At 33.3% G+C, this 25,031-nt stretch overlaps 1 protein-coding gene across 7 annotated transcripts in view; it reads right to left on the bottom strand.

Annotated features, from left to right (window-relative positions):
• Positions 1–25,031, bottom strand: part of BICD1 (BICD cargo adaptor 1) — a 262,487-nt gene that overhangs the window by 31,421 nt on the left and 206,035 nt on the right. For 3 of the 7 annotated variants that reach the window (XM_051962785.1, XM_051962787.1, XM_051962789.1), the window contains one exon: positions 452–527. The exons of 3 other annotated variants lie outside the window; for them this stretch is intronic. In XM_051962785.1, the coding sequence (XP_051818745.1) occupies positions 452–527 (76 nt within the window). Of the gene's footprint in view, positions 1–451; positions 538–25,031 lie in introns of all 7 variants that reach the window. One more of the 7 variants, XM_051962788.1, reaches the window with a different exon arrangement.

Below are 25,031 nucleotides of genomic sequence, written 5' to 3'. Positions count from 1 at the left end.
AACACATTTAAAAATTTGTCACAGAAATCACATTAGTTATATGTCTTTGTTTTTATGGGAAGTATATTACTAACAGAAAAATAAGAACTATGTTCATATCTATAGCATTAATATTTACATAGACGAACACAATAGTATACAATGTAATACAAAAGCGACTGTGGAATTTTGTAACCTGATGAAATAAATTTTCTATGACACCTAGTCAAGAATTATTCTGCCACCTAGTGGCTATAGCTGCTATTGTGCAGTTTTAAAATTGTTTTGCAATCCACATTCTTTTTCCTGTCCAGCTATTTTCCTCACTTAATGTTTAAGGAGCCCCTACTTGAGTAAATATTGTGTAAAAATACAATTAAATATGAAAGATTAAGGTAAACTCATGGTTAATTGGAGCCATGGATCTGAAACTAAAGTAAATGGAATAAAAAAACTTTTATCTAAACATTACCTGATAGTCTGGCAGTCTTGCCTCCTGGCTAGTTGTGAGCATTGTGGCGATATGGAGGCAGCAGGCTGCTGACAATCTACAAGAAACTGATAAATTAGACATATATACAAAGAGATGACAAAGCAAGATGTTAGCAACAGAATTTAATAGTAAGTAGCTAATCAGATTTAGTGAGGAATAAATGTGTGCTAGAGTCCTTATCTGGTAGAAATCTTTATTTAGCATTTTTCTTTTTGATATTTCCAATGAAAAGGACAGAGCTGCTCTTATAAGTAAAAAAAAAAAAATCGCTAAAATATTTGATGGGTTTGGAATTAAATTTTTTTGGTACTCAATACTGAATCTTAACTGCACCCCACCCCAAAGTCTACTTGTTAAAATTATCTCTTCTCAAGTACTTCTATATTCAGCATAAATTTCTTGAAATATTAATTTAAAAACCCCCAAAACAGTCCATTTATTTTTGAATTCAATAAAGAATCAATGTAAACCCTTCATTTATTCTGAGAATCTTATTCCTGGTAAATATGCCAATAATAATTGGTTCAAAACAAAACAAAATAAAAACAACCAAAAAAAGTTTGTATGCAATCAGAATAACAAATATCCTCTTAGGCTCTAGAACTGGAAGGACCCTTAAAGATCATGTAGTATAAAAAACTTTATTTTACAGATGAGGCATTAAATCCAAAAAGTTTCACTGACTTGTCAAATGCCCAGAATTACTAAGCAACAGAGCAAGAAGTCAAACCCACATTTTGCTTCCAAATCTAGTAACATAACATATCATCCACGAATGGCTTTAAGAAATAAGTTAGAAGTATTATAAAAATGGAATAGTGATTATAGTACTTGGATGTACTGTACAATATAAAAACAAAAGTATTCTTTCCTGCCATTCAAAGTATTTTGACCTTGACTGTCTTATTTGGATACATCCCCCGTTTTCTTTTCTCTATTAGATTGTTAGCTCCTCTAGGGCCAGAATTGTATTTGATTTGTCTTTGTATCACTCTTAGCAGTAAATGTTTTGACCCTAGAGGTTCAATAAATGCTTATTAAATTTGAATTCATTGAACAAAATGAAATTCAGCTGCTCCACTTTATTTGGACAAATGTGGTAACGTAACTTTAAAGAAGCCTAATAATACAGAATTAAAGCTATTTTTGCTTGAAGGGGGAGGGAGACTGTTCCCTTTACTGAAACTGTGTTCCTTTTAAGATTATCATTCTGAAACTGTGTTCCCTTTAAGATTATCACTCTGAAACTGTTCCCATTTGATCTGTGATGCATTTTAGAGTCTCCCCAGATAAGTTATCTTTCAGGGATGCCAGACCCTTTGATTCAATTAGAAATCTTGGTCAAAAAACATCCCTTTTGAAGTGTTTTTAATTCCAGTAGGAGATCTGGGCCAGATACTGATAAGCATCTAGGCCTGGGGACTTTGACTTTCTGAAATATGAAGCCTCAAGTCTCCTTTTAAAAGGCAATTTCCCTAATTGTACTTTGCAGAAGGTCCAAAGCAGCTTGCTAAGACCCTGCCCCCTGAGAAGGCATTCTCTTCTCACTTCCAGCCTCCATTTCCCTAATAGGACTTTGCTACTAAAGAAATCAGTCTCTTAATAAAACTGGCTTCCTATCCAACAATAAACTTTCATTTTTGTCAACTAATAATTCAGGTTCATGAATTCTTTCATGAAAAACCTGTGTGCTGACCATAAAGGGATTTTAACAACTTTCTGACTGTCACTAACCTCATCATGCTGATTTTAGATAAGTAGACTAAATAAAATGGGAAAATAAACTTCACAAGGCCAGAAACTTTCAGATAGGAAGAGTTTCAGCATCTTTCCATCTTTCCTTAATCTCCACTCACAAAATCTCTAGGAATTTATTTGATCCCACTAATTTGAGGAAAGTCATTCAACCTTTCTCAGGGACATCCTTCCCATTCTCTTAATTAAAATGAGGGACTTGGACTTCAGGAATTCTGAGGTCAATTTTAAAATCAAAACCTATAATCTAGTAATCTTATGAATTCTAAAATACTCTGCTCTCTAATAATCTATGGTATAATGAAAAATTATCATTTTGGTAAAGTCCTTTAACTTGTACAGCTCTGTAATCCCTGTATAATTGTTTGGATTATACCTTTTCTGTTTCAGAGCCATCAAATCTGAATACTGATGAAAGTTGTAGACCAAGTACTATATGCTTTCAGTTTCCAATTTAGGAACAGGAAAAAAAATAAAGGAAACAAATAAAAGAGTCTTGTAAGAAAGGGAGAAAGGTAAAGACCTCTTGGTATAACAGAAAAAGCACTGTACTTAGGGTCAGAAGACAGGAGTGCTAACCTTGAACTTACTATTTCCTAACTGTGACTATGAGCAAGTCACAATCTCTGTAACCTTGTTTCCTTTTCTGTAAAATGGGAATACTGTAATAATAACAGTTATACTCTCTCAAGATTATCATGAGAATTAAATAAGATAAAAATTTTTCCATGCATAAAGTTTTACATAAATGTAAACTACTATTATTATGGATGAATTTTACTTTAAGATAAAATCTCAGCATTTATTAAAGATTTAAGATAAAATCATTTTAAAATAATAAAAATATTTATTTTCAGATTAACTGAAAAGTCTCAGCAACAAGGGCAAGTAATAGGTAAGATCTAAAGTGTATGATTAGTGGTTAAAGGAATAAGAAAAAGAGGCAGCTCAAAGTTCAATTTATGAGGAAGATCTATAATACTAAGACAGTGACAGGAATTTTCTAATTTTGGAATAGTTGATCAAAAAACCTAATATCTGAGAATAAGCCAGAAAGTTTGAGGGATTATGAGGGAAAAATTTCTATACATAAAGTTTCACTCAGGAGCTATCTACAAGAGAGTATAGTAGATAAGAGTGGCAAATATATTTTACTATAGTGGTTAGCCATGAGCATGAACTCTAAGATCTATTAGCAATAATGAGAGAAATTGGGAGATCCTGGTTTCAGAAAGTATAGACAGCAAGAGGAATTTTCTCAGGACTCAGTTTGTCTGAAGTAATGGAGGAGAAACAAGGCAAAAGATGGCCTCATTTGTCTTAGAAGAATCAATCTGGGAAAGGAAGGCCCTTAGAGTTTCTGGCCAGAACAGAAGCAATTGTTCTTTACATTAACCCTGAACCATCAAAATCCAAACAATGAGCAGGTGAACCTTGGGCTGGGACCTATTATTGGCCAGAGTAATTTGGCATAGTTCCATATGAGTCCCCATGGGCTTTATCGAAGCCAGGTTTACCAGAACTGTTTCAATAAATCATACATAAAAACTGCTTAAGACAAAAGAGTTAATTTTCCCAATTTGTTTTTAAAAAAACCCCAATAAAAAAGTAAATAAGTAAGGATGAAAAAAGATCTAGGCTCCAAACATTAAGATATTGTGTGTAGTATAAATGGTCAAAATTTATATTCCTTTGGATAGAGCCCCATGTGTAAAGGTATGATTCCCCATGTGGACAAAAGGAGAAGAGAGAAGAGGAAGATTAGAGAAAGAGGAGGAGGATAAAGAGTGTGAGGAAGGCCAGTTGGATTCTCTGGTCAAGCAGTTACTCCTACTCAGAGATTTTTGTTTATCCTTTGCTCTCAAAGATCAGTGACATCAAGAAGGTGATGTCTTGATTTGCAAATGATCTGAAGTTAAATGGGCAGGGATGGACAAAGTTATGATCCTCACTCTCTCCCCCAGACATTTCCTTTCTCCCTTTCCTTTTCTCCTTTTCTCAGCATTAAGTTCCTAATATAGTAAATGAATGTGTCATTGGCTAGTATCATTAGCTTTCTTGTCCTTAATCTCTGTGTAGATTTTTAGGTAGATCCTTAATAGATCTCTGCATTTAGAGTATGAACTTGAACTTCCAGCCAATAGGAGAAAAGGTTAGAAGAGAATGGGGCAATTCTGTGTTAGGGCTACATAATGACAGCACCATGTCTCTTGGGAGTTGCCCTTTCCCTCTAGAATATACTCTATGATTCAGTAATAAATCATTTTTTGCTTTTCTACCTTGAAAGTCTCTGATTTCAATTTGGATAGAAGTGATTTGCTGTTCCACGCAAAGGCAGAACCATAAGGAGGAGTCTTTAAGCCCAGGAAATTGAACCTAGGGCAAATGGCATTAAAGGGAGTTTCAGTTGAAGAAGGAAATTATTGCTCTATAGGACAGAGGGAAGATAGGGTCTCTGGGACACTGACTTAGTGTTGCTGTTAGTGAGACTTTTGGGAGAAGGAAGGGAAACAGGTTGAGGAAGGAACTGATTTAATACTATCTTATTTTAACTAGTTATCTTACTAATTAGTGCCAAGTTCTATTGTTGCTAAGTTGTAGGATTGTGCTGTAATTACCCAAATAATTAGCTTATTGTTGCTGCATTCAGTCATTCTGACTTTTTAAGACTCTTAGTGGGGTTTTCTTGCCATTTGCTTCTCTAAATGATTTTGGCTCAAGATAAGGTAAAACTTTCTAACAATGAAAGATATTTAAAAATAAAATTAGTTTTCAGGAGGTAGTGAGTTCCCTCAAGTAGAAGCTTGAAAAATACTTGTTGAATATGTGGGAGAGTGGAGTCCTGTTCAGGTACAGATTGGACAAGACGTCTTCTGGAATCCTTTCCAACTCTGAGATTCTGTGCCCCTATATACATTTTTTATTTGCTTTTCCAAAGATAGCTTACAAGCTGTCCTTCCATTGAGCTACAACTTTTTTATATCTTGGTTTTGCATATAATGAAAGCATCACTGTAAATATGGTTTATTTCCTCCAGTTATGATAATTCATGGGCCATTGGATAAAGACTTTACAATTTATTGTTAAATTAATGTAGCCCTTGCCACCCATTCCAATATTCTGCTCCTGTCACCTGCAAAGCAGAAGGGGTCACACAGAACTGAGAGCTACTTTGAAATTTTATGAGTTTCATGGCTTGCCATGCCCTCCAAATTCACCACTTGGAAGACAAATCTGCTGATGATAAATTGTAGAGGGCTGAAACTCCAAAAAGATATGCCTGAATCAGACAACCAAGCACTTAAGGCTAATTACCTATTCGATGTGAGACAATGACTCTATTAGCATATGTTTGCATAAATGGCTCTTCTCACTATTGGGTGCTTGCTGAATGTTTGGTAATCATAGTCAAGGATTGGCCAGTAGAGAGAGTGGGACAGAGAATCACTTGGCTGCAAAAAGAGGAGGAGAGAGGCTGGACTCAGGGCTTGAGCATCCAGGAGAGATCTTTGGCAAGCCTTGTGGCAGTTTGTCTGCCTCCTTCACTTCTTCCCCTAAAGATCAAGTACTTCAATTTATTCTGACTCTGGCTAACCCTCAGCCCTCTAGGAAGCTGGCCTGTACATTACAATAAACCTTTTAGTACTTAGAAAAGTTCATAATGGAAGCCTTTCCAGCTTGGCAAAAGCTGATAACAATATAAAGTTTTTGGAAATTGAGATGTGGTAATCAGAAGAATAAGAGAAAGCAGATGACTGACTTTTTGAGGCAATTTTTTTATTCATGTTGTAATGCTGGAGAAACTGAGGCAAGATAGAGGTTAGAGAGTTATAATAATTTAACTTATTGAAGAATTAATTAATTGATTGGATTAGACTCTCGTCTTCAAGTATCCAATATCGAATGTGGGGTACAAAGATTTTTTATAGGGTGATAGGAACAATGACATAATGGGGAGAGGTACCAGAAATGTGGATGACATAATGGGGGGAGGCACTGGAGTTGGGGAGAGGCATCTGATATTCTGATGGGGAAAGCTGATATTCTGGTAGATTGGGATGGGGAGAGACATCTGATATTCTAAAATATAAGATCTTTTATCCTTATCAAATATGCTGATGATTAAAAAGGAAGGGTGATGTTATAGCTTGGGGTTTGGGCAGAATAACTGAGGTAGAAAAATTCAAGGAGATTGTGACATAACAATGTCAGTCATGTCTGACTTTTCATGACCACATTTGGGATTTTCTTGGTAAAGATATTGAAGTGTTTTGCCATTTCTTTCTCCAGCTCATTTTTACAAATGAAGAATCTGAGATAAACAGGGCTAAATTATTTGCCCAGGGTAACACAATTAATAAGTGAGTTCATACTTGAACTCAAGATCTTCCTGACTCCAGACTGGAACTCTCTCTACTTGCATTACTTAAATTGCCCAAAGATAATAATAGCCAAGGTCAATTTAATAGATAAGTTCTGTTCAGCTTTATTTGGAGGAAAGAAGGAGGCAAAGCTCATATGATGTCATTGGTGTAGGACACTCCTGTCAAAAATCACCTTCATCAATGCAGATTGGTAACTTTTCTGTAATTTATGAATTTAGAGCCATCTGGGACACCACTAAAAGATTAAATAATTTGCCTAGAGAAACAAAGAAAATTTGTCTCAAAGGTTGGAGTTTAACGTTTATCTTTTCACTCCATGGCTGACTTTATACACTATACCATGTGGAATATATATTATTCTTTAGGAATAAAAAATCTTAAATGATTCCTGAGAGCTTAAGAAAAATGTTGAAAAACACAAGATTACAGTGGAAAGAGCCATACTTTTTAAAGTTTAGTGCTATAAAATTTCATCTAATAAAAATTCAATGTTAATGGTTTTATGAAATTAGAAAAGATTATCTACAGCCTCAACTGCACTATTTTCATTCTTGAGATGTTCAAGTTCATATTTGCTTATGAAGAGTTATAGAAAATTTCATATTAAAATGAACTATGATTTTCTTTGGAATTATATGGAAAATTAAATCAATCCCTTTTTAAAAAAAACTTATTTTTATTCTTAAGTTAAATACAAAAAAGCATTTTCATATACACAAAAGAACAGAAAGATTGTATATTCAATTTCCATTTCATAGAACTCAGTTTAAAAAATATAATAATTCTATGTTACTTTCAAAGCTTTCCTGATTGCCTTTGCTTTTTTTTGAATTTATTTTTGCTTCCTTCTGTACATTAAAAAAATGTTTCAATGTTCTTCTTTTTTTTTGCATCATTATTGCTGGTCCTCTCCTCTTTTTACTAACCTTACATCTAATTTAAAAATTGGAGAAAGGAAAAAGAAAATTCCTTGTAATAAGTATAGTCATGCAAAATGAATACAACATGGTAGCCATATTAAAAATATATTTTTTTCTGCATCTTTAATCCATGACTTCTCTGTCAGAAGATGGGTAGCAAAGGTCTTTTGGAGACATGGCTCTCACTGCATTGATAAGTGTGCTGTTGTTTTTTCTTAAAATATAATGATTCTCTTTGGGTTCAGATTTCTTGGGGAGGTTCTCTGGAGGCAGCCTTAGTTTCAGTTTCAAGTAATAATCACCTCAAATGCAGCCAGGGATTACAGTATTTTATTGTCTCTTCCAAAATAGCAGGGTTTTCCTTGGTTCGGAATGCTCTTGTTGCTAGTCCTTTGCTTCTTGCTTAACTCTGACTCCTGGCTTCTCAATCTCCCAACTGAACTCTGGCTTTCCATTTCTTCAACTGACTTAACTTCTGACTCCAGGAGCTCCTTATATATGATGTCTTAGAGGTATGAACCCAAAGGTTGACTCCTCCTCTGAGAGAGTGGGATTGTGGGTTTCTGACTTGTGAATCTCCCAAACTTGTGAACTCTAATGTGTGAGCTAATGTGTAAACCTCTTAAAAGTGTGAGCTCTAATGTGTGAACCAATTACATAAGCATTGTTTCTATCAATTCTATTGAGTTAACATTAGGATTCTAACAGATAAGAATTCTTTAAATTTAAATAAAGTATTTAAAAGTTGTTTTTACTTATAATGCTGTCCTCATTATAAATAGTTTTGATTATGTTCACTTTATTCTGCATACGGTACCAAGATTCTCTTAAATCTTTTTGTTTCATCATTTCTTACTCAGCACTAATATTCCACTATATACACCACAATATGTTCAGCTGTTTCCCTACTGATGAGTATCCTCTTAGATTCTAGTTTATGTGTTTCAGTTTTTCTCTTTTAAATTCAGTCCCTCCTTCCCAAATCTTGCTATTTCCTCCTCAATATTATCTTTCTGTTTAATTCTCCTTCCCTATCCTTGCTCATTTCTCTATACAGTGTGACATATATTTAAGCCAAATTGTGTATTTAGTTCTCCTTTATTTCAGATAAGAGCGACATTCATCTCATTATCTGTTCCCCCAAAACCTTTCTCCATGATCATATACTCTTTTTTCTTAAGTACCCCAATTATGAGAAATAAAACTTTTCTATCCTATTCTTCCCTTATAGTATATTCTTTTTATCCTCTCTTTTCTTTTCTTTCTGAAAATCTTCATACTAGAGCCTCTAGGTCTTTTGTTTTTCTTATTTAATTCCTTCTGAAAACATTAAAGTTCTTTTTTTTCTTCTTTTATTAAGTTGCTATCATTGCATCATAAAACAATTTCTAATTTCTCAAATAAATTTATTTTTTTAGTTTTTTCCTGGGTTTGTATTTCAAAGTTTCTACTCAGATCTAGTCTTTTTTTTTTTTTTTTAATCAAGAATGTCCCAAAGTTCTTTATTAAAAATTCATTCTCTTCCTCATATAATTATACTCAGCTTTACAGGGGAAATTAATTCTATTATATGCCTTTATTTTCTAAGACCTCTTTATTTACAGTAAAAGCTTATATTATCTTTGCCATAATACATGGTACATGATCTGCTAATTCCAAGATCTCTTTCTTTTTGACTTGTGACCTTTGAACCTGGAAATTTTCTCATGTATGCTTTGTGAAAAAGCCATTCCGCCCCCCCACCCCATGACTCTCTGTTGCAGTTGTTACAAAGTTACTTTCTCCTTCTAAGCTAGATTTTTGGCTATGTCTAATGCTATTATAATTTTTTTATGCTGGCTGATATCTTTAGGGGTATATTTATCTCATCAGTTTTAGTTCCTGAACTGGGGGTTGTGCCAGGACCAGGCAGTAGCCTCAACTGTGTGACAGTTGATTCTATATAGTCTTGCTCTGGGTCACTGCCCAGGGTTAGTTAGGCCCCTCTGTGTGTTGGAGGTTCAGAATGCTGGGCTTTTAAGAGTTCTTCATGGGATTAGAGGACAGAATGCCAGAAACCTCAGTGCTGCCTAACTTGGGCTGGCTTGCAGCATTGATTATGAATATTCCCTGGGGCTTTCTGACAACCTTGGTGCTTCTGACTTTTCTGGCTCATTCTGAGCAAAGACTGTGCTCGTTGCCTTTAGACACAGAGACTATAAGGTTAGATGCATCTCTAGCTGTTCATGCATGGCCAGTAGCTCCTTTTTTATAAAGCCCATGATTTTTTGAGTAGAGTGGAATAAATCATTTCCTATGTTTTCTCATTGGATTTCTAGATTATTACTTGATTGGGCCATATTTCAGGTTTTTGCTATAATAGGTATTTGGGCTGCCTGATAGAACTTAATTCTTAGTGTTGATTATAATCTACATCTTTTTCACTACTTCTCTTCAACCTTTTCCTTTCAAAAGTTCCCCATGTCAGGGAATAATTAAACAATTAGTTTTTTAAACTATTAAAAATAGTTTTCAAAGGATATTGTCTTTTTATGAAAAAAGGAATGTCTTTCAATGAAAAAACAAAACAACATCTGGATTTGGAGTCAGGTGACATATGTACTTGTTCTGGGTGATCTTAACTTTCACTACTACTACATCCCCCTTTGGCTTTAGAGTTAGTTTTGAGGAAATAGGTGTTTTCCTAATGTTTTTCTAATAGTTTATTAGCTCTAACCAATGTGCTTCTAGACATGATTATGAATTAAAATCTTTTAGTCAACCAGAATCAATTAGCTTTTATTTAGTAAGAAATTATAGTAAAAATAGTTAGGATGAAACAAACCACCAGATAGCAGTGATACTCTCCCACAATACCTATTGAATATAGGAGAAACTAGGCTCAAACTTAGAGAATGTTTGAAATCTTGAAAATCCTTTTGCGGGAGTCTTCAATTTCTTTATGTTTACCTCATAAATTGTGTAAGCTTTAAGCTGAATCCAGTCTATAGCTCCCAATGTATATACTACCACCCAGACACTGCTAAGATAATGATGGGAAGATAGGAATCATTTTTATCCCTTTTTTTGTATCCTTAGTTCTTAGAAAAGCTTCCACATAATAAAGGAAGCATAAATACTTATTGATTAACTGGTTGATTGATTTTAAGGTTGGGGACCAATTTTACTTGTGGTTAGGGTGCTAGAAAAGATCTAAAACAAAAGTGTAACCTTAAATGGCTAGCCCAGGATCACACAGCTAATACATATCAGAGGTGGGTCTGTGAACCTAGTTCATCTTGACTTTGAGACTTACTCCTTACTTATTTGCTATATCTATTGCTAATACTTTCACCAAAGTCATTACTAGAACAGTGTGACTTTGACTTTGCCCCATGGTGATAAAATCTAAAGGATATTGACAGTTCTTTAACAAGTGGAAGAAACAACTGGAAAAATTCTGTCAAAAATAATCAGTTGAAATAGGAAATTACCAGATAGCTTGCTTTGACTTCCTCTCCATCTCACCCTCTTCAACAGTGGCCTCCACATTATATGCCTTTATCAGCCACTATCCCATTACTGAGATAATTATTGCTTCACTTCTAAGAGTCTTGTGTTACAAGGTTCAAGTTCTTCTTCTAATTATTCCTAGGACAGCTAACAGAGGTTGTCTTAAAAAGTGGATTTGAAGATGATTTTTAGGCTTTTACCCTGGGGAATGTTTTGTATTATTTGATGAATCACTGGAAGTGCTAATTATGACCAGCTATGTTGTCCAATTCATTCTATTTAGGTACTGGGGAAGCAGAAGTGAAAGAAACTAATTTTTTCATTTAGAATTTGACATTTTTCTTTATAGAAGATCTATCTATTCCTTCTTCCTTTAAAAGTATAGCTTGATGTAAAAGTATATATATAAAATGGCTAATTGGGTACAAATTTTGAAAAACAATAACTATATGCCCACTTAAGACTGTCAAAAAGATTTCTGATAATAGTTATATATAAATACTTAAAACATTCAGTGCTTTTATATGTACACTTCTTTACAGAAAATTCTGAATATTGTAAAACAACACACATTAGTAAGTGTTTGCTATAAGAAAGGCTAATTAGTAGGGAGACAAAAATGAATAGATAAATGCATAGGATTTCAAGAAAAATTCAGCCAAGAAAACCATATTTTCAACTTTTTATTATCAGTATTTTGACATATTTTAAAGTAAACCAATTTTGCTTTTTTCAGACCCTTAATCGATGGGCACGTCTAATTAATAATTTACATTATAGAAGGCTAGGCTGCATCTAATTGGACAATATGTAATAGGATTACAATGAATTCATAATATTACAAGCTTAGTTTTTAAAAAATCAATATCATAAGTATAGAATAGGGAAGGCATGGTTAGAAGATAACTAGAGGGTAGATGGGAACATAAGGAATTACTAAGGCTTAGCCAAACAGTGAAGGGCAAGGCCCAGGGTTTCTTAGGTTGTATTAGTGGTCAGATGACAATGTCAGGGGTCTAGAAGGCATAGAGGCAAGGCAGATGATAAGGCTGGGAAATCCTTACCAGAAGAATTTGAATGGTTGATTCCTATCTCATAGAGGTAGTGTGACTAGTCATATTGTTCTTCCCAAATGGTAGAACTAATAGAATCTGGGTAGCTGGCCCTCTTGCTAGGGAAGGGCAAAGAAAAAGTAAGGAGGAAGGCATCTTCTTGATGGTTCTAGGAGAGACTGAGTATTAATTTTCATATTTCAAAGAGCCTATATTTTGAGAGAAACATAAAGAAGACAATCAGAATCAAACAATTTGAGGGTTGAAGGGATATCAGTGTTTATTTAGTCCAACTCATACATGAAAGGCATTTCCCCTATAACATTTTGTAAAAGAGCCTGTCTATATGAGTCGGTACATATTGGCCTTCTTCAAGAATTAAGAGAGTTCCAAAATAGCACATTATAATTTTATATACATTTATAAGATGAGAAATTATAAAATACTATTGTGGAAATTTTTGCAAACGGCAACATACCATAAAAATACATATGTTAATGTGCAGTTTATGATACTAGGGTGCCTTTAAAAATTTATCAGTGAGACAAAGACCTGAGATGATTAATATAAAATATTATATATTTTGTTATTGTTGTTATTCAGTTGTTTCAGTCATATCCAGTTCTTTGTGATCCCATCTGGGGTTTTCTTGACAAAGATACTGGAATGGTTTGCCATTTCCTTCTCTAGCTCATTTTACAGATGAAGAACTTAGGCAAACGAGGTTAATTGACTTGCCCAGCGTGACACAGATAATAAGTGTCTGAGTTCAGATTTGAACTGAGGTCTTCTTGACTCCAGATTGGCACTCTATCTACCATGTCAGCTACCTGCCAAAATAAACTGATTAAAATAAGTCCATCATCAGATAAGATAAGGATGTTTTGTTAAGTCTGTATGGAATCTGATTAGGAGGGTAAGAATGTCAATGACTCACCTGCATGGGGTGTAGTATGCAAATTTGGAGGGTATTTTGATTCTGGGTCTCTAGTCCAAGAATTGTATCCAGAGAAGATATCAAGAACCAAATTTCTCTTTGCTCTAATTTTATGCTCATCAAATATCTTCTCAAGTATACTCTTACCTCCTGTATAGATTTGGATTCCTAGAGGAATTATTTCATTGCACCACTATTCCCAAGAGTGTATCAGGTATATTCTAGATTTTCTAGAAACCCTCTTCCTTTTGGGTTTGGTCAGTGTGAATTAGTATCAAAGGACTCAGTCAATTACTTGTTAGTCTTGAAAACTGCAAAGTTAGTCTTGAAACTGCAAAGCTTACTAGACCTTGAGTGCATAGTGATCTTAACCATGAAATCCTTACTAAATAGCTTGTTTTCTTGGCAATAAGGGAAAATATGCAGTAAAGATAAATGCTTTCTTCCAGCTACAAAAAAATATCACTCATCAAATACAAAATGTCCTAAGTACCAACGAAGTGAAGATTTTAGAATTTAGGGGTAATTCTGTGAATTTATTATTTATTATTATTCTCACTTTAACTTATTTTTGTTATGCTATCCAAAAAAGAAAGAGATACTTTTTTTTTTAATTCTTGTTTTGTTTTGGGGAATGGCCTACTTCTGAAGTAATCTTATTTATAAATTTTCCTGGAGATAGATTTTTAAAAAATTTATTTTCTCCTTTTATGTCCCTATTTGGATGAAAAAATTTAAGGTAATTATGTGAGTTTTTTATTGTTTGGACATATGATTTATTGATGTAGGGAGTTCCCAAAATAGGAAATGTCCTCTATCACTGCAGATCAGTTCTGTTTCTTTTGGTCTTAGATAGTTACCTGGGTACTAAGAAGTTAAGCCATGTGAGTAAGGCATTATGTGTGAGAGGAAGAACTTGAAGTAAATGCTGAAGCTATATCTTTTATCTTTCTAATAATAATATATGAATATATGAATTCATATAAAATCATACAGAATCTCAAGAGTAGTAAGGATAGCATGTGAATAGAATACTGGATTTGAAGATAAAGGACATGCATTTGCAGCTCTTCTCTTTAATTTCCCTGCCTGTGAGATTTTGGACAAATAATTTTATTTCTCTGGAATGCAATTTCTTTATCTGAAAACAAAATGGATGTCTTCTAAGGCTCCTTCCAACTCTAAATTTATGATCCTCTGACATTAGAGGCCATTTATTACAAGATGAACATGAATAAGCATCTTCTTTATAAATGGTCTTCTAGTTTTTGTCTGAAGACCTCTAGTAATGAGAAAGAACCTCCCTCCCAAGAAGCCCCATTCCACTTTTAGGTAGGATTGCTTAGAAGTTTTTCCTTACATAAAGCCTAAATTTATTTCTATGAAACCTCTGAAATTAGAGGGCCTCCCCCAGACACTTGCTTATGTGACGCATGGCAAGTCATTTAACTTCATTTGGAAGCAGTTTCCTCATCTGTAAAATGAGGGAGTTAACCTGGATGGTCCCTGAGATCCCATCTAGTTTTAGATCTCTGGCATCAAGTAAAATAAGTCTAACTCTTTTTCAATATACAAATATTAGCTATACAAATATTTGAAAACCGAGATATTATCTCATCCTTTCTTTTTCCAAATATACTCTAGACAAAATATTCCTTGTTCTTTTAATTCTTACATGAAATAATCTCAAAGCTCTTTACGATCTTGTTTAATCTTCCTTAATGTCTTTTCTAAAATGTAGTGCCCATAACTGAAGAAAATTCTCTCCAGATGTGATCTAACCAGTGCAGAGTAAACTGGGATTTTTACCTTGTTAGTCCTGGATACTTTACCCTTTTTTTTTGTAAAGACGGAGTCCGCTTTGGGGGCCACTAAATCACACTATTGACTCATATTGGGCTGGCAGTTCTCTACAACTTTTTTCCTTATGATATCTATTGTCTAACTATATCTCTCCTAATCTGTATTTACAATATTAAAAAAAAAATCCAAAAAAATTTACATTTATTTGTAAATAAATGATATTGTTGGAGGGGATGTGGGAAAACAGGGACACTGATACATTGTTGGTGGAATTGTGAACACATCCAGCCATTCTGGAGAGCAATTTGGAACTATGCTCAAAAAGTTATCAAACTGTGCATACCCTTTGATCCAGCAATATTTCTACTGGGCTTATACCCCAAAGAGATACTAAAGAAGGGAAAGGGACCTGTATGTGCCAAAATGTTTGTGGCATTCCTGTTTGTAGTGGCTAGAAGCTGGAAAATGAGTGGATGCCCATCAATTGGAGAATGGTTGAGTAAATTGTGATATATGAACGTTATGGAATATTATTGTTCTGTAAGACATAACCAGCAGGATGAATACAGAGAGGACTGGTGAGACTTATATGAACTGATGCTAAGTGAAATGAGCAGAACCAGGAGATCATTATATACCTCAACAATGATACTGTTTGAGGATGTATTCTGATGGAAGTGGATCTCTTCGATAAAGAGTGCTAATTCAGTTTCAATTGATCAAGGATGGACAGAAGCAGTTACACCCAAAGAAATGGGAAATGAATATAAACTGCTTGCATTTTTGTTTTTCTTCCCGGGTTATTTATACCTTCTGAATCCAATTCTCCCTGTGCAACAAGAGAACTATTCGGTTCTGCACACATATATTGTATCTAAGATATACTGTAACCTATTTAACATGTAAAGGACTGCTTGCCATCTAGGGGAGGGGGTGAAGGGAGGGAAGGGAAAAATCGGCACAGAAGTGAGTGCAAGGGATAATGCTGTAAAAAATTACCCTGGCATGGGTTCTGTCAATAAAAAGTTATTTAAAAAAAAATGATATTATAAACTGGTATTTGTAAATATCATCTTATTAGATGCAGCCCAACATTTTATCTTGTCAGTTATTAACACTGTTAAAGATTCAGGGTCTGAAGTGGTCACATATATTTGAATTCATAATATTACAAGTTATAATTATGTAAAACATGGTAATTTGTTTTAGCCCAATGGAAAAGTGCAGAAATAGGTATGTTGCATTCTCTGTTTCTGTTTTTCTGTCTCTGTTTCTCTCTCTCTCTCTCACACACACACACACACACTTCCCACACACCCATGAATATAGGATTCTTCTCTCCTTCCCCATATACAAACAAGGCATACTCATAAAAAAGTAGCTTTAAAGTAGCATTGTGAGAACAAAATGTTCTTATGCATCATGCCTTTAAATTCTGGGTTTCTACCTTCCTTGATTTGGTTACTATTTTTGTCTCTTCCTGTTCATTGTTGCATTGTTCTCTTCTTCCTTCTAAAATTCTGAATATGGATTTTCTGCTTCTTAGAAGAATTGTGAGAAGCTAAACAGAATAAGATCCCTCATTTTTTTTCTTTCAAAAATAATAGCAAAGGTATTTATAACCATTGAGAGGAATGGAGGTATCATGTTCTGAAAGTGAAAAGTGTCTTTGTTCCATATTGCTTGAAAACTTCTAGCAAGAGGGACCTCTTTTCTCCCAAGCTTCCCATTTTCTTACCTTGATTTGCACTGTTAGGATCATTTGAAAAAAATCCAAAAGACAATTGAGCTCTGGGGGACAAAAATCCAAGTGATGGAAAGAAATACTTTTAAGGTAATTCTATATGTGAGCCTTTTGCTATCATTTGCAAATAGATGACAGTTTAGAAAAAATATTTTCCATCTTTAACTAGCAAGAAATAAATAATACTTGAAAATGTATTTTCCGTAAAAAAATTATTGAAATAGACAGTCCAAACCTGCAGGGGAATCCTATTATAATTATAAAGTTATTATAAGCATTAGAAAATTATGATTTTCACAGCTATCTCTTAACTTGGTTTTAAGGTAAAGAGAATAGATGATTGCTCCTTCCTCTCCCCATATCTCCCCATATCTCCTTTCCCTGAATTAGATCCTTGATATTTTAAGGAATTAGGCAAAAGAAAAAGAAGAAATTCAGAAGGAGGAAGATAGAAGGGGAGCTCTAGAACAATTTGCATCTCTTGAAGCAGTTTCTGCTGCTCAACAGTGAGATTTAAAAGCATTTTCATTTGTTCTACTATGATTACTTAATCTTTAAAATCTAATACAGTTTGCTTTCTTACCAAATTATTTCTGAAAACTGCAATTTGACGACTTAAAGAAACATCATTTAATATACGACTTATGTCCACCCAACATTTATACATGCAATACTAAATGAAGTGGAGGAAAGTTTCTACTGGTTTGGGTAAATTCTTAACACATGAAGAGAAAGTGAAGGATGGGTTTTGGTGTGAAGATCTACAATGGCAAAAGATCATAGAATGTGAAGAGCTGGAAGGAATTCCAGCAATCATCTAATCCAACTCATCCTCTATTAGGTAATTTATGCTATAGCATACTGAACAAATCATCATCTGACCTCTGTTTTAACATCTTGAATAAAGATGAGCCCACTATTCTGTGCAGGTAAATCTGGTTTGGAGTTAGGAAGATATGACTAGATGATTACTGATGAGATCATGTATCCTTTGAAACATAATTCTAGAAGGAACTAAAAGGAATAAGATGTGGAGGGAAAAAAAGGAGAATTTTTTAAAATATAGGAAAAATTTTCCCTAAATTTTTGACAACAGCTTCCTTTTCCAGAAGCAGGTATTTTAGATGTGTAGAAAAAAAAAAAAAAAAGAAAATGGATAGCAGAAATGGAGATAAGAAGATAATAATTATCTTGAAACTTGCTTATTGTGGTAGAAAAAAAATGTGCAGTCTATTTTTGAGGTGTGAAGAGTGAAAAAGGCATTGTAAAAAGTACAAAAACCCAGGAATTAACACAACTTGTTAATAGTGTACTTGTGCTATTCTCTAGTTCTACTTGGATATCAGATACAAAGACAAAGGTTTCAAGCTAAAATCTTACATTAGAGCTTAATAAGCCTGGATAATGAAAACAGTGCAAGGTTTTTTCAGCAAAATTTCTATCACAGTTTTTTATGATCTCTTCTTTTGCTTTCTTCTCAGACTCCTTTGCCTTACTATATACATTCTCACTTGATTACTATTTCCTATGTTGCCTCATGCCTATAATACTCATAGATCTCTCATATGTTAAATTTTCATATGTGTTATTTCATTTATTAGACTATATACTGTCTTTGAGAAGAAGGAATATCTTGTATCTTTTATTCTTTCATTCATAGTACCAAACATATTGCCTCATATACCATAAAACTACTGGAAGAGACTTTAGTTTGTATTAGTGCAAACTACACCATGGTATTTGGGGATTTTGTCATATTTAGTTTTGTCTAGGCCCAGTTAGAAATTTTCTTATCTTCACTTAATTATGTAATTAATGTACCTAATGACTCATTCCAGGTTTCTATGACTATAACATTTTTGCATGTAGATCTAGGTTAGAGAATAGTCTACTCTTTATTTATTAGCCTGACTATTTTCACAGCAATATTTTCTAGCAATAAGAAATTTTTTAAAAGGTAACCCTGTTATACAAAGATTTAACAATTTTTAAATGCTAATTTAACTTCATAGTCAAAGATTATTATTATTCAACGGGTAGCAAAATCACAAACTGAAGAACATATGCATCTTATCTCTGAGATAGTCTTTGGTATATCTTCTGATGTATATTATCTTTTTTTTTTTTTCTCGATTGATTGTTCTAAATCTTTTTTAGTCTCTTATGGACTTATGTTGAATAGTTATGCAACTCATTTTATGTCTTCAGGTCTCAAACTACTCATCATCAAAATGAAGAAAATAGACTAGACAATAGACCAAGATATCAATTCCTATTCCACATCTCTGTGTTAAAAGTTATGTATACTAATTAAAAAAAATCAAAATATTACAAACATAGTAACACAAATAACTAATTACCATTTTGTTATCAACATACTTCTTTATCTCTTGGTTCAGGTGCTTTTCATTGTTATTATTCATATTAAAATTGTATCAACTGTTATAAATATAAAACAATTCCTCACTGAACCTATAAAAATGCTTAATATTGAGTTAGTCAATGGACAGAATTATTAATGGGGAGAAGAAAAAGATATTCCCTTTGGAGTATCAATCAGTATATTAAAATATTCAGATAGTCCTAAGCCCTTTCCAGATATACATTAAATTATATTTTTAAAAACCATAAAGGATATAGAAAAACAGGAATAAGCAAAGATTGAATATAAACATTTGCATTAAAGTGATTAAGTTAGCAATGATATTGGCAGGTAAGAAAAATTAAGAATAAGTAAAATTACAATGTTTAGCTTTAGGAAACAAGTTTAAAGTACATTGAAACTCAGAAAGATGACTAGGTTTTTTTTGGCTTGTAACATTTTATATGCAAAAGCTTGATATCTATTGCTTTATCTTTTTCAAGTATGCCAAGTATACCAATTAATATGTTAGTTTCTATGAAATTATTGATAAGAATAAAGCAAAATTTCTGGCTTTCCAAGTATAGCCTACCAAATTATATCAAAAGACATTTTTAGTCTCAGCTTTGTACCTATATTTAATGATGATTAATATGCTACAGAATATTTTTATTCTCCTGCTAGTTAAAAGCCATCATTCAGAAAGTTGCAATAACATTTCTAAAAATGATAATGATAGGATTAATGATACACATTCTCAAGAGTCTTCTTGTGTTTTGTAGAATTTATTACATTAATGCAAGAACACTTTTTGAAATATATCCTGCAGGGGAGAAAAAAACCCTAATGACATATTTCTTAGTGAAAAAGCATGCCATTTGCTTTAATATGGCTACTGACCAAAGATATACTGATCGTAAATGCCAAAAATGTATTTAACATCATGGAAGTAAAAAATAATACATTCTAAGAAACACAAAATATTTTCTTGTAATGTTTGCAAGCTACTCATGAATTTCCATACAACTTCTAAGTTTGTTTTTTTCTGAGAAACATCATAAAATGAACTGGTCAAACCCAAATCAATGTTCATGAAACTTTTTTACTTCAAAATCTTTTAAAAGAGAAATGTTAAAAATCAGCAATCAATTCTCTACTTCAGAAGAACTAAACAATGTTTAAAAATATTAACTGGAATGAATGTATACAATGAATCCATCAGAACTATGATTTATAGTAACTTGAAATAAAAAAAGAGAGAAAAGGATGAAACACTATTTACAATGGCATTAAAAGGGAAAATTGTATTTTTCTACCTCTGTTTTAGAAGCAGTTGTTTTCTAACAATAATATGAGTTAGAAATGACTTTCTCAAGGACAATGTAACCCAGCTGGCACATACTTAAATCAAAAGTATATATGAAGTGGTCTGTTTTTTTCATTAAATAATTAGTTGAATCTATTAAATGAAGATCAGATACTTCTTTTGAAATATCAGGATTGATATGTCACCAGACAGAAATGAAGGGAAATTAAATGACCAATAAGGAATTTAAAAAAACCACAGAGATGAATTAGACAAATATACCCAAAGTACAAATGAGACATGCCACTCAACCAGAAGTATTTCATTTTTTTTTGACAATTGAATCATTATTGTATATATTCTTTAAAAACAACATTAAAAATGAGTGGCATTTTGAGATATTATTTCACTTAAAATAAATATCAGAACTGGAAATTATTCAGAATTTGGAAATTATAGCTTAAGGAAGTCCTCCCTCTCCTACACTTCTCTCCCCTTACTCTGCGTGTTTTTGTTTGTTTGTTTGTTTTGTTTTTAATAAAAATACCCAAACACTAATTAATTTAATTTTTTGAGATTTTAAGTGTTTACACATTTTTTACAAGCTTGTGTCCTCACAAGCAAATTAAACTATATGTACCTCATTGTAAGCAAACTTTATTTTTGTCATTGATAAAGAGAAAAAATAAGGGATGATTATTTACTTTACATAAGGATAATTGATTTTATGAAAGCATTTACAATAATGACCTCCCCATGTGCATGAAAAATAGGATTTACTGAAATTTGATCTATGTAAGACTATACTACTACATAGAGCAAGACAACATTATTCATCTTGTTTTGCTATACGTTAGTTGTACTAGATCATTAAAACAGAAAAAAGTATTGGTTTAACTGGCTGTATTGGGTTCATATAATGTGTCTTGATATCTTGAATTAGAAAGGCTCCTAAGAGCTGAGAGTAAAGAACAATAGGCATGCAAGGAGAGTTTGCTCATAGAAAAATGCAATGGGATTTGGGAACTGTTTTGTAAGGAATCACTAAGGTCTCTTTTACTTTCATATTCTAGGATCCCAGTTAGTAATTGAGCAATCTCTAGTATATTTTCAGAATGTGAAGTTGGTGATGAGTTTCATTGAGAAATTCAACTGTGTAAACACTTTCTAATGCTTAAAATAAAGTGTCACCACTGTAAAAATTTGAAAGGGATCAGAGTTAGTTGTTTAAGGCATCAAAGGAATTGTGATTTCTAGAAGTCATTGTCCACAACTCTTTGCAGCAAGGAAACCAGAAATGTTCAAGATCTATTGTCATCTGTTTTTCACTCCAGATATTCTACCAAAGTTAATAAATTTGGGCAAAATGATAATTCTACTATTTCCCCCTCCATCAATATTTATCACTCTTAGATAAACTTCTTCAAAGCTAGTTTTTAAAATAATGGAATGCTTATCATTCAAATCTAAGAATGTACATGTTGAAAACCAGCAAACCCAATGAACCTGGGATTAATTTATCATTGCATTGATTATCTAGTCTTAAAACATGATGGATAAAAGTTAGTAATGTATATTAAACTTAAAGGTATGTCTTTTTTTCCAGGAAAGCCTGAAAGTTAAAACACTGACCACCACATAACTGCTTTTAAGACAACCTAGTCCACTTTTCTATTGGAGAAAGTTAAGTATCAAGTAGTTCTGGTTTCAAAGCTTGTAAAATTGAAAAAAATAGATAATCTTTAAAAGCAGCTGCTCAGTCAAAAGACAAAGAAGAAACTAAAACTAAAAATATCCCCAGATTTAAAAGGTCTATATCCTTTAGAAAAGACAAAATCCAACATGGCTTTTGAATTCAAGGTAAGTTCATATTGTGAGAATGTGAATTTGTCTGTTGGATGATTAAGTGCTAGAAAGAATGTAGTCACTCAAAATATTATTTACAGATAACATGGAAAAAGAATAGAGTTCAGAAAGTACAATGTCAAGTTGAAAGAAAAAAACTGCCTTTTCAGATTTTTGAAAAATATTATAACAGAGGGAAACAACTAAAATAAATAACTGAGCTAGCATGGATTTACATAGTGAATAGATGACTAAAAGAAATGGCTGTGTGAGATTTATTTCTACAGAGAGAGACACAGGAGTATAATACTAGTATTTCAACATTGTAATTTATATTTTATTATGTAATTTATATGATTAGATCACTTAGTAGATTATTTGTTCTTTCTTATTTTAAAAAGCCTATATTTAATTTTCATAGGAGGTAAGAGATGTAAGGCAGGTAGATGAATCTTTTAATCAATTAAATAATATTACAAGGCATGACTGAAGCATCTAGGGAATATATCCTCATGTGTAGTAGTATAGACATGCCCATTGGCACTTTGCTAAATAGAAATAGGAAATTCAAGATTATTGGTTGACTGAAACACAGGAGAAATGATTCTTATGATTTATAAAAGAAATTTAACAAGCCAGTATGCAATCTCTACCTCTCTGCACATCCTTTTCTTTCTATGTCTCTGTATCTCTTTGTCTTTTCAGTGTGTATCTCATCAGGACTCACTAATTAGATGTTAACACTTATGTGCTAGACTGGATCAGTCAACAAATGTTAAGTGTCTATTGTATACTAGGCATTGTTGAGGTAGGTAATAGAGTTGATGGACTGTTGGATCTAGAATTAGGAAGACAGCCTCATGAATTCAAATCCAATATCAAACATTTAATAATTGTATGATCCTGGGCAAGCCACTTAACTCTATTTGCCTCAGTTTTCTCATCTGTAAAATGTGCTGGAGAAGGAAATGACAAATCATTCCAGTATCTTTACTAAGAAAACTAGCAATGAGATCATGAAGTCAGACATGATTGAAAAACAACTGATCAATAATAACACTGTGCTCAGCTCTGTGGATAAAAACACAAACTTGAAAAATACTTTACTCTAAAAATAAATTTATTTTAATGAGGGAAGCAACATGTACATAGAAAAGTGTATAAGAAAGGCATACAAAATGAATACAAGGTAATTTAAGAAGGGAGATCATTGACAATAAAAGGGATTGGGAAAGGCTTCATGTTGAAGATAGTGTTTGAGCTGAACCTTGAAGGAATCCAAGGGTTCTAAGAAGTGGAAGTGAAAAGGAAGAGTTAATGCAATAATATAGAGATGGAAGATAGAATGTTTATTGTGAGAAATAGCAAATAGACTGATCTGTAGAGCATGTGACGGGGAATAATTTATAAGACTGGAAAGGAAGGAACAAGCCCAGATTATGAAGAGCTCTATGTGCCAAAGAGAGATGTTTATATTTCATCCTAGAATAGAGAGTAATTGAAGTTTATTGAGTAAAGGTAATACAAAAAGTGTCCTGTGCTTTAGGAAAATCACTTTGGAGGTTATGTGGAAGATGGATTAGAGAATAATGATTCAACTATACAATTATGAAGCAATAGTCCAGATGGGTAATGATGATACCTTGAATTAGGATAAAGGCTTTATAAGTGAAGAGAACAGAACATACAAGAGATAATGTGTCTACAAAATGGTAAAAATTTGGCAATATGGAGTGAATGAGAGTAAGGAATCCAAGATAACATTAAGTATATGAATCTGAGTGACTGAGATAATTTTGTCCTTGACAGAAAAATGGGCACTTAGAAGAGCAGTGGGGTTTGGGAGGTTGAAGAAAAATGAAAACATTATGTTTTCTCTTTTCTACATATTACTTTGCAATTGTAATGCCGGAGAAACTGAGGCAGGAGAGAGATTAGAGAGTTTTTAATATTTTATTAATGGGAGAGTAAGATTGACTGGACAGGACTCTCGTCTCAGATTATCCAGTCAGACAGAGATAAGTATACTGGGACCAAGGAATCCATATTGGTCCCAGGGCTGGAGGACCCAAAGAATCCAGCGTCCAGCATACAGCTGCCAGATGCCATACTCCAGCAATGAATGGAGGAACAACAACTTCTTAAATACATTTTTGGAGACAAAGAAAAGAAAGGGAGGGAAAGTTTTTTTATCAGGGAGGGGAAGCCATAAAACCTAAAAATTCCAGAGACAAAGTAGTAAAGATATCATGGGTTGGTCTTGGAATATTCTAAAGGAATATTGTAAATCCATAAAAGAGTCAGGAGAGCTACTCTTTTATCTTGCTAATTCATAACCCAAGAGCGAACAATCCTTAGTTTTACTGGGTCAGAGACAGAACAGTTAAGGTAACTGAGACAGGGAAACTGAGTCAGGACAGTTAAAGAAAACTGTGGCATAACACTTTGCCTATGAGAAAATCAATTTAAAACTTCCAAAAAGCAATTTGTGATGTGGGAGTGAAGCTCAGCAGAGATAAAGGCTGGCTATTTAAATCTAGGAATCATTTAGAAGATAATAACTGAAATCATGGAAGCTAATGAAGTCACCAAATAATAGAGAAAAGGAAAAAACAAAAGCATACAACAGTGCCTTGGGATATACTACTAGTTAGCAGAGGTGACTTGAATGATGATTCAACAAAGGAGGCTAAAAAGTGATCATACAATTAGGATAAGCACTAGAAAGGAACGATGTTGCAAAAACCCAGAAAGGAGAGAGAATTCAGGAAGTGAGAGTCTTCAATAGTGTAAAATGTTCAGAAAGGTAAGGAAAGGCAAAGAAAAAGAAAAGATTTTTACATTTAGTATTTAAGAGGCCACTGGGTTAGGTGTTTGTGTGTTTGTGCCCTCGTATAGTCCCTACTGCTGGGAAGCCTGAGGTTCATGGGTTGCTTATTTCCAGAGTTCTGAGCTACC

Source organism: Antechinus flavipes, chromosome 5, assembly GCF_016432865.1.
Source record: "Antechinus flavipes isolate AdamAnt ecotype Samford, QLD, Australia chromosome 5, AdamAnt_v2, whole genome shotgun sequence".
Lineage (NCBI taxonomy): Eukaryota > Metazoa > Chordata > Mammalia > Dasyuromorphia > Dasyuridae > Antechinus > Antechinus flavipes.
Note: the sequence above shows the minus strand (reverse complement) of the source record. Positions and strands in the feature narration are given on the sequence as shown.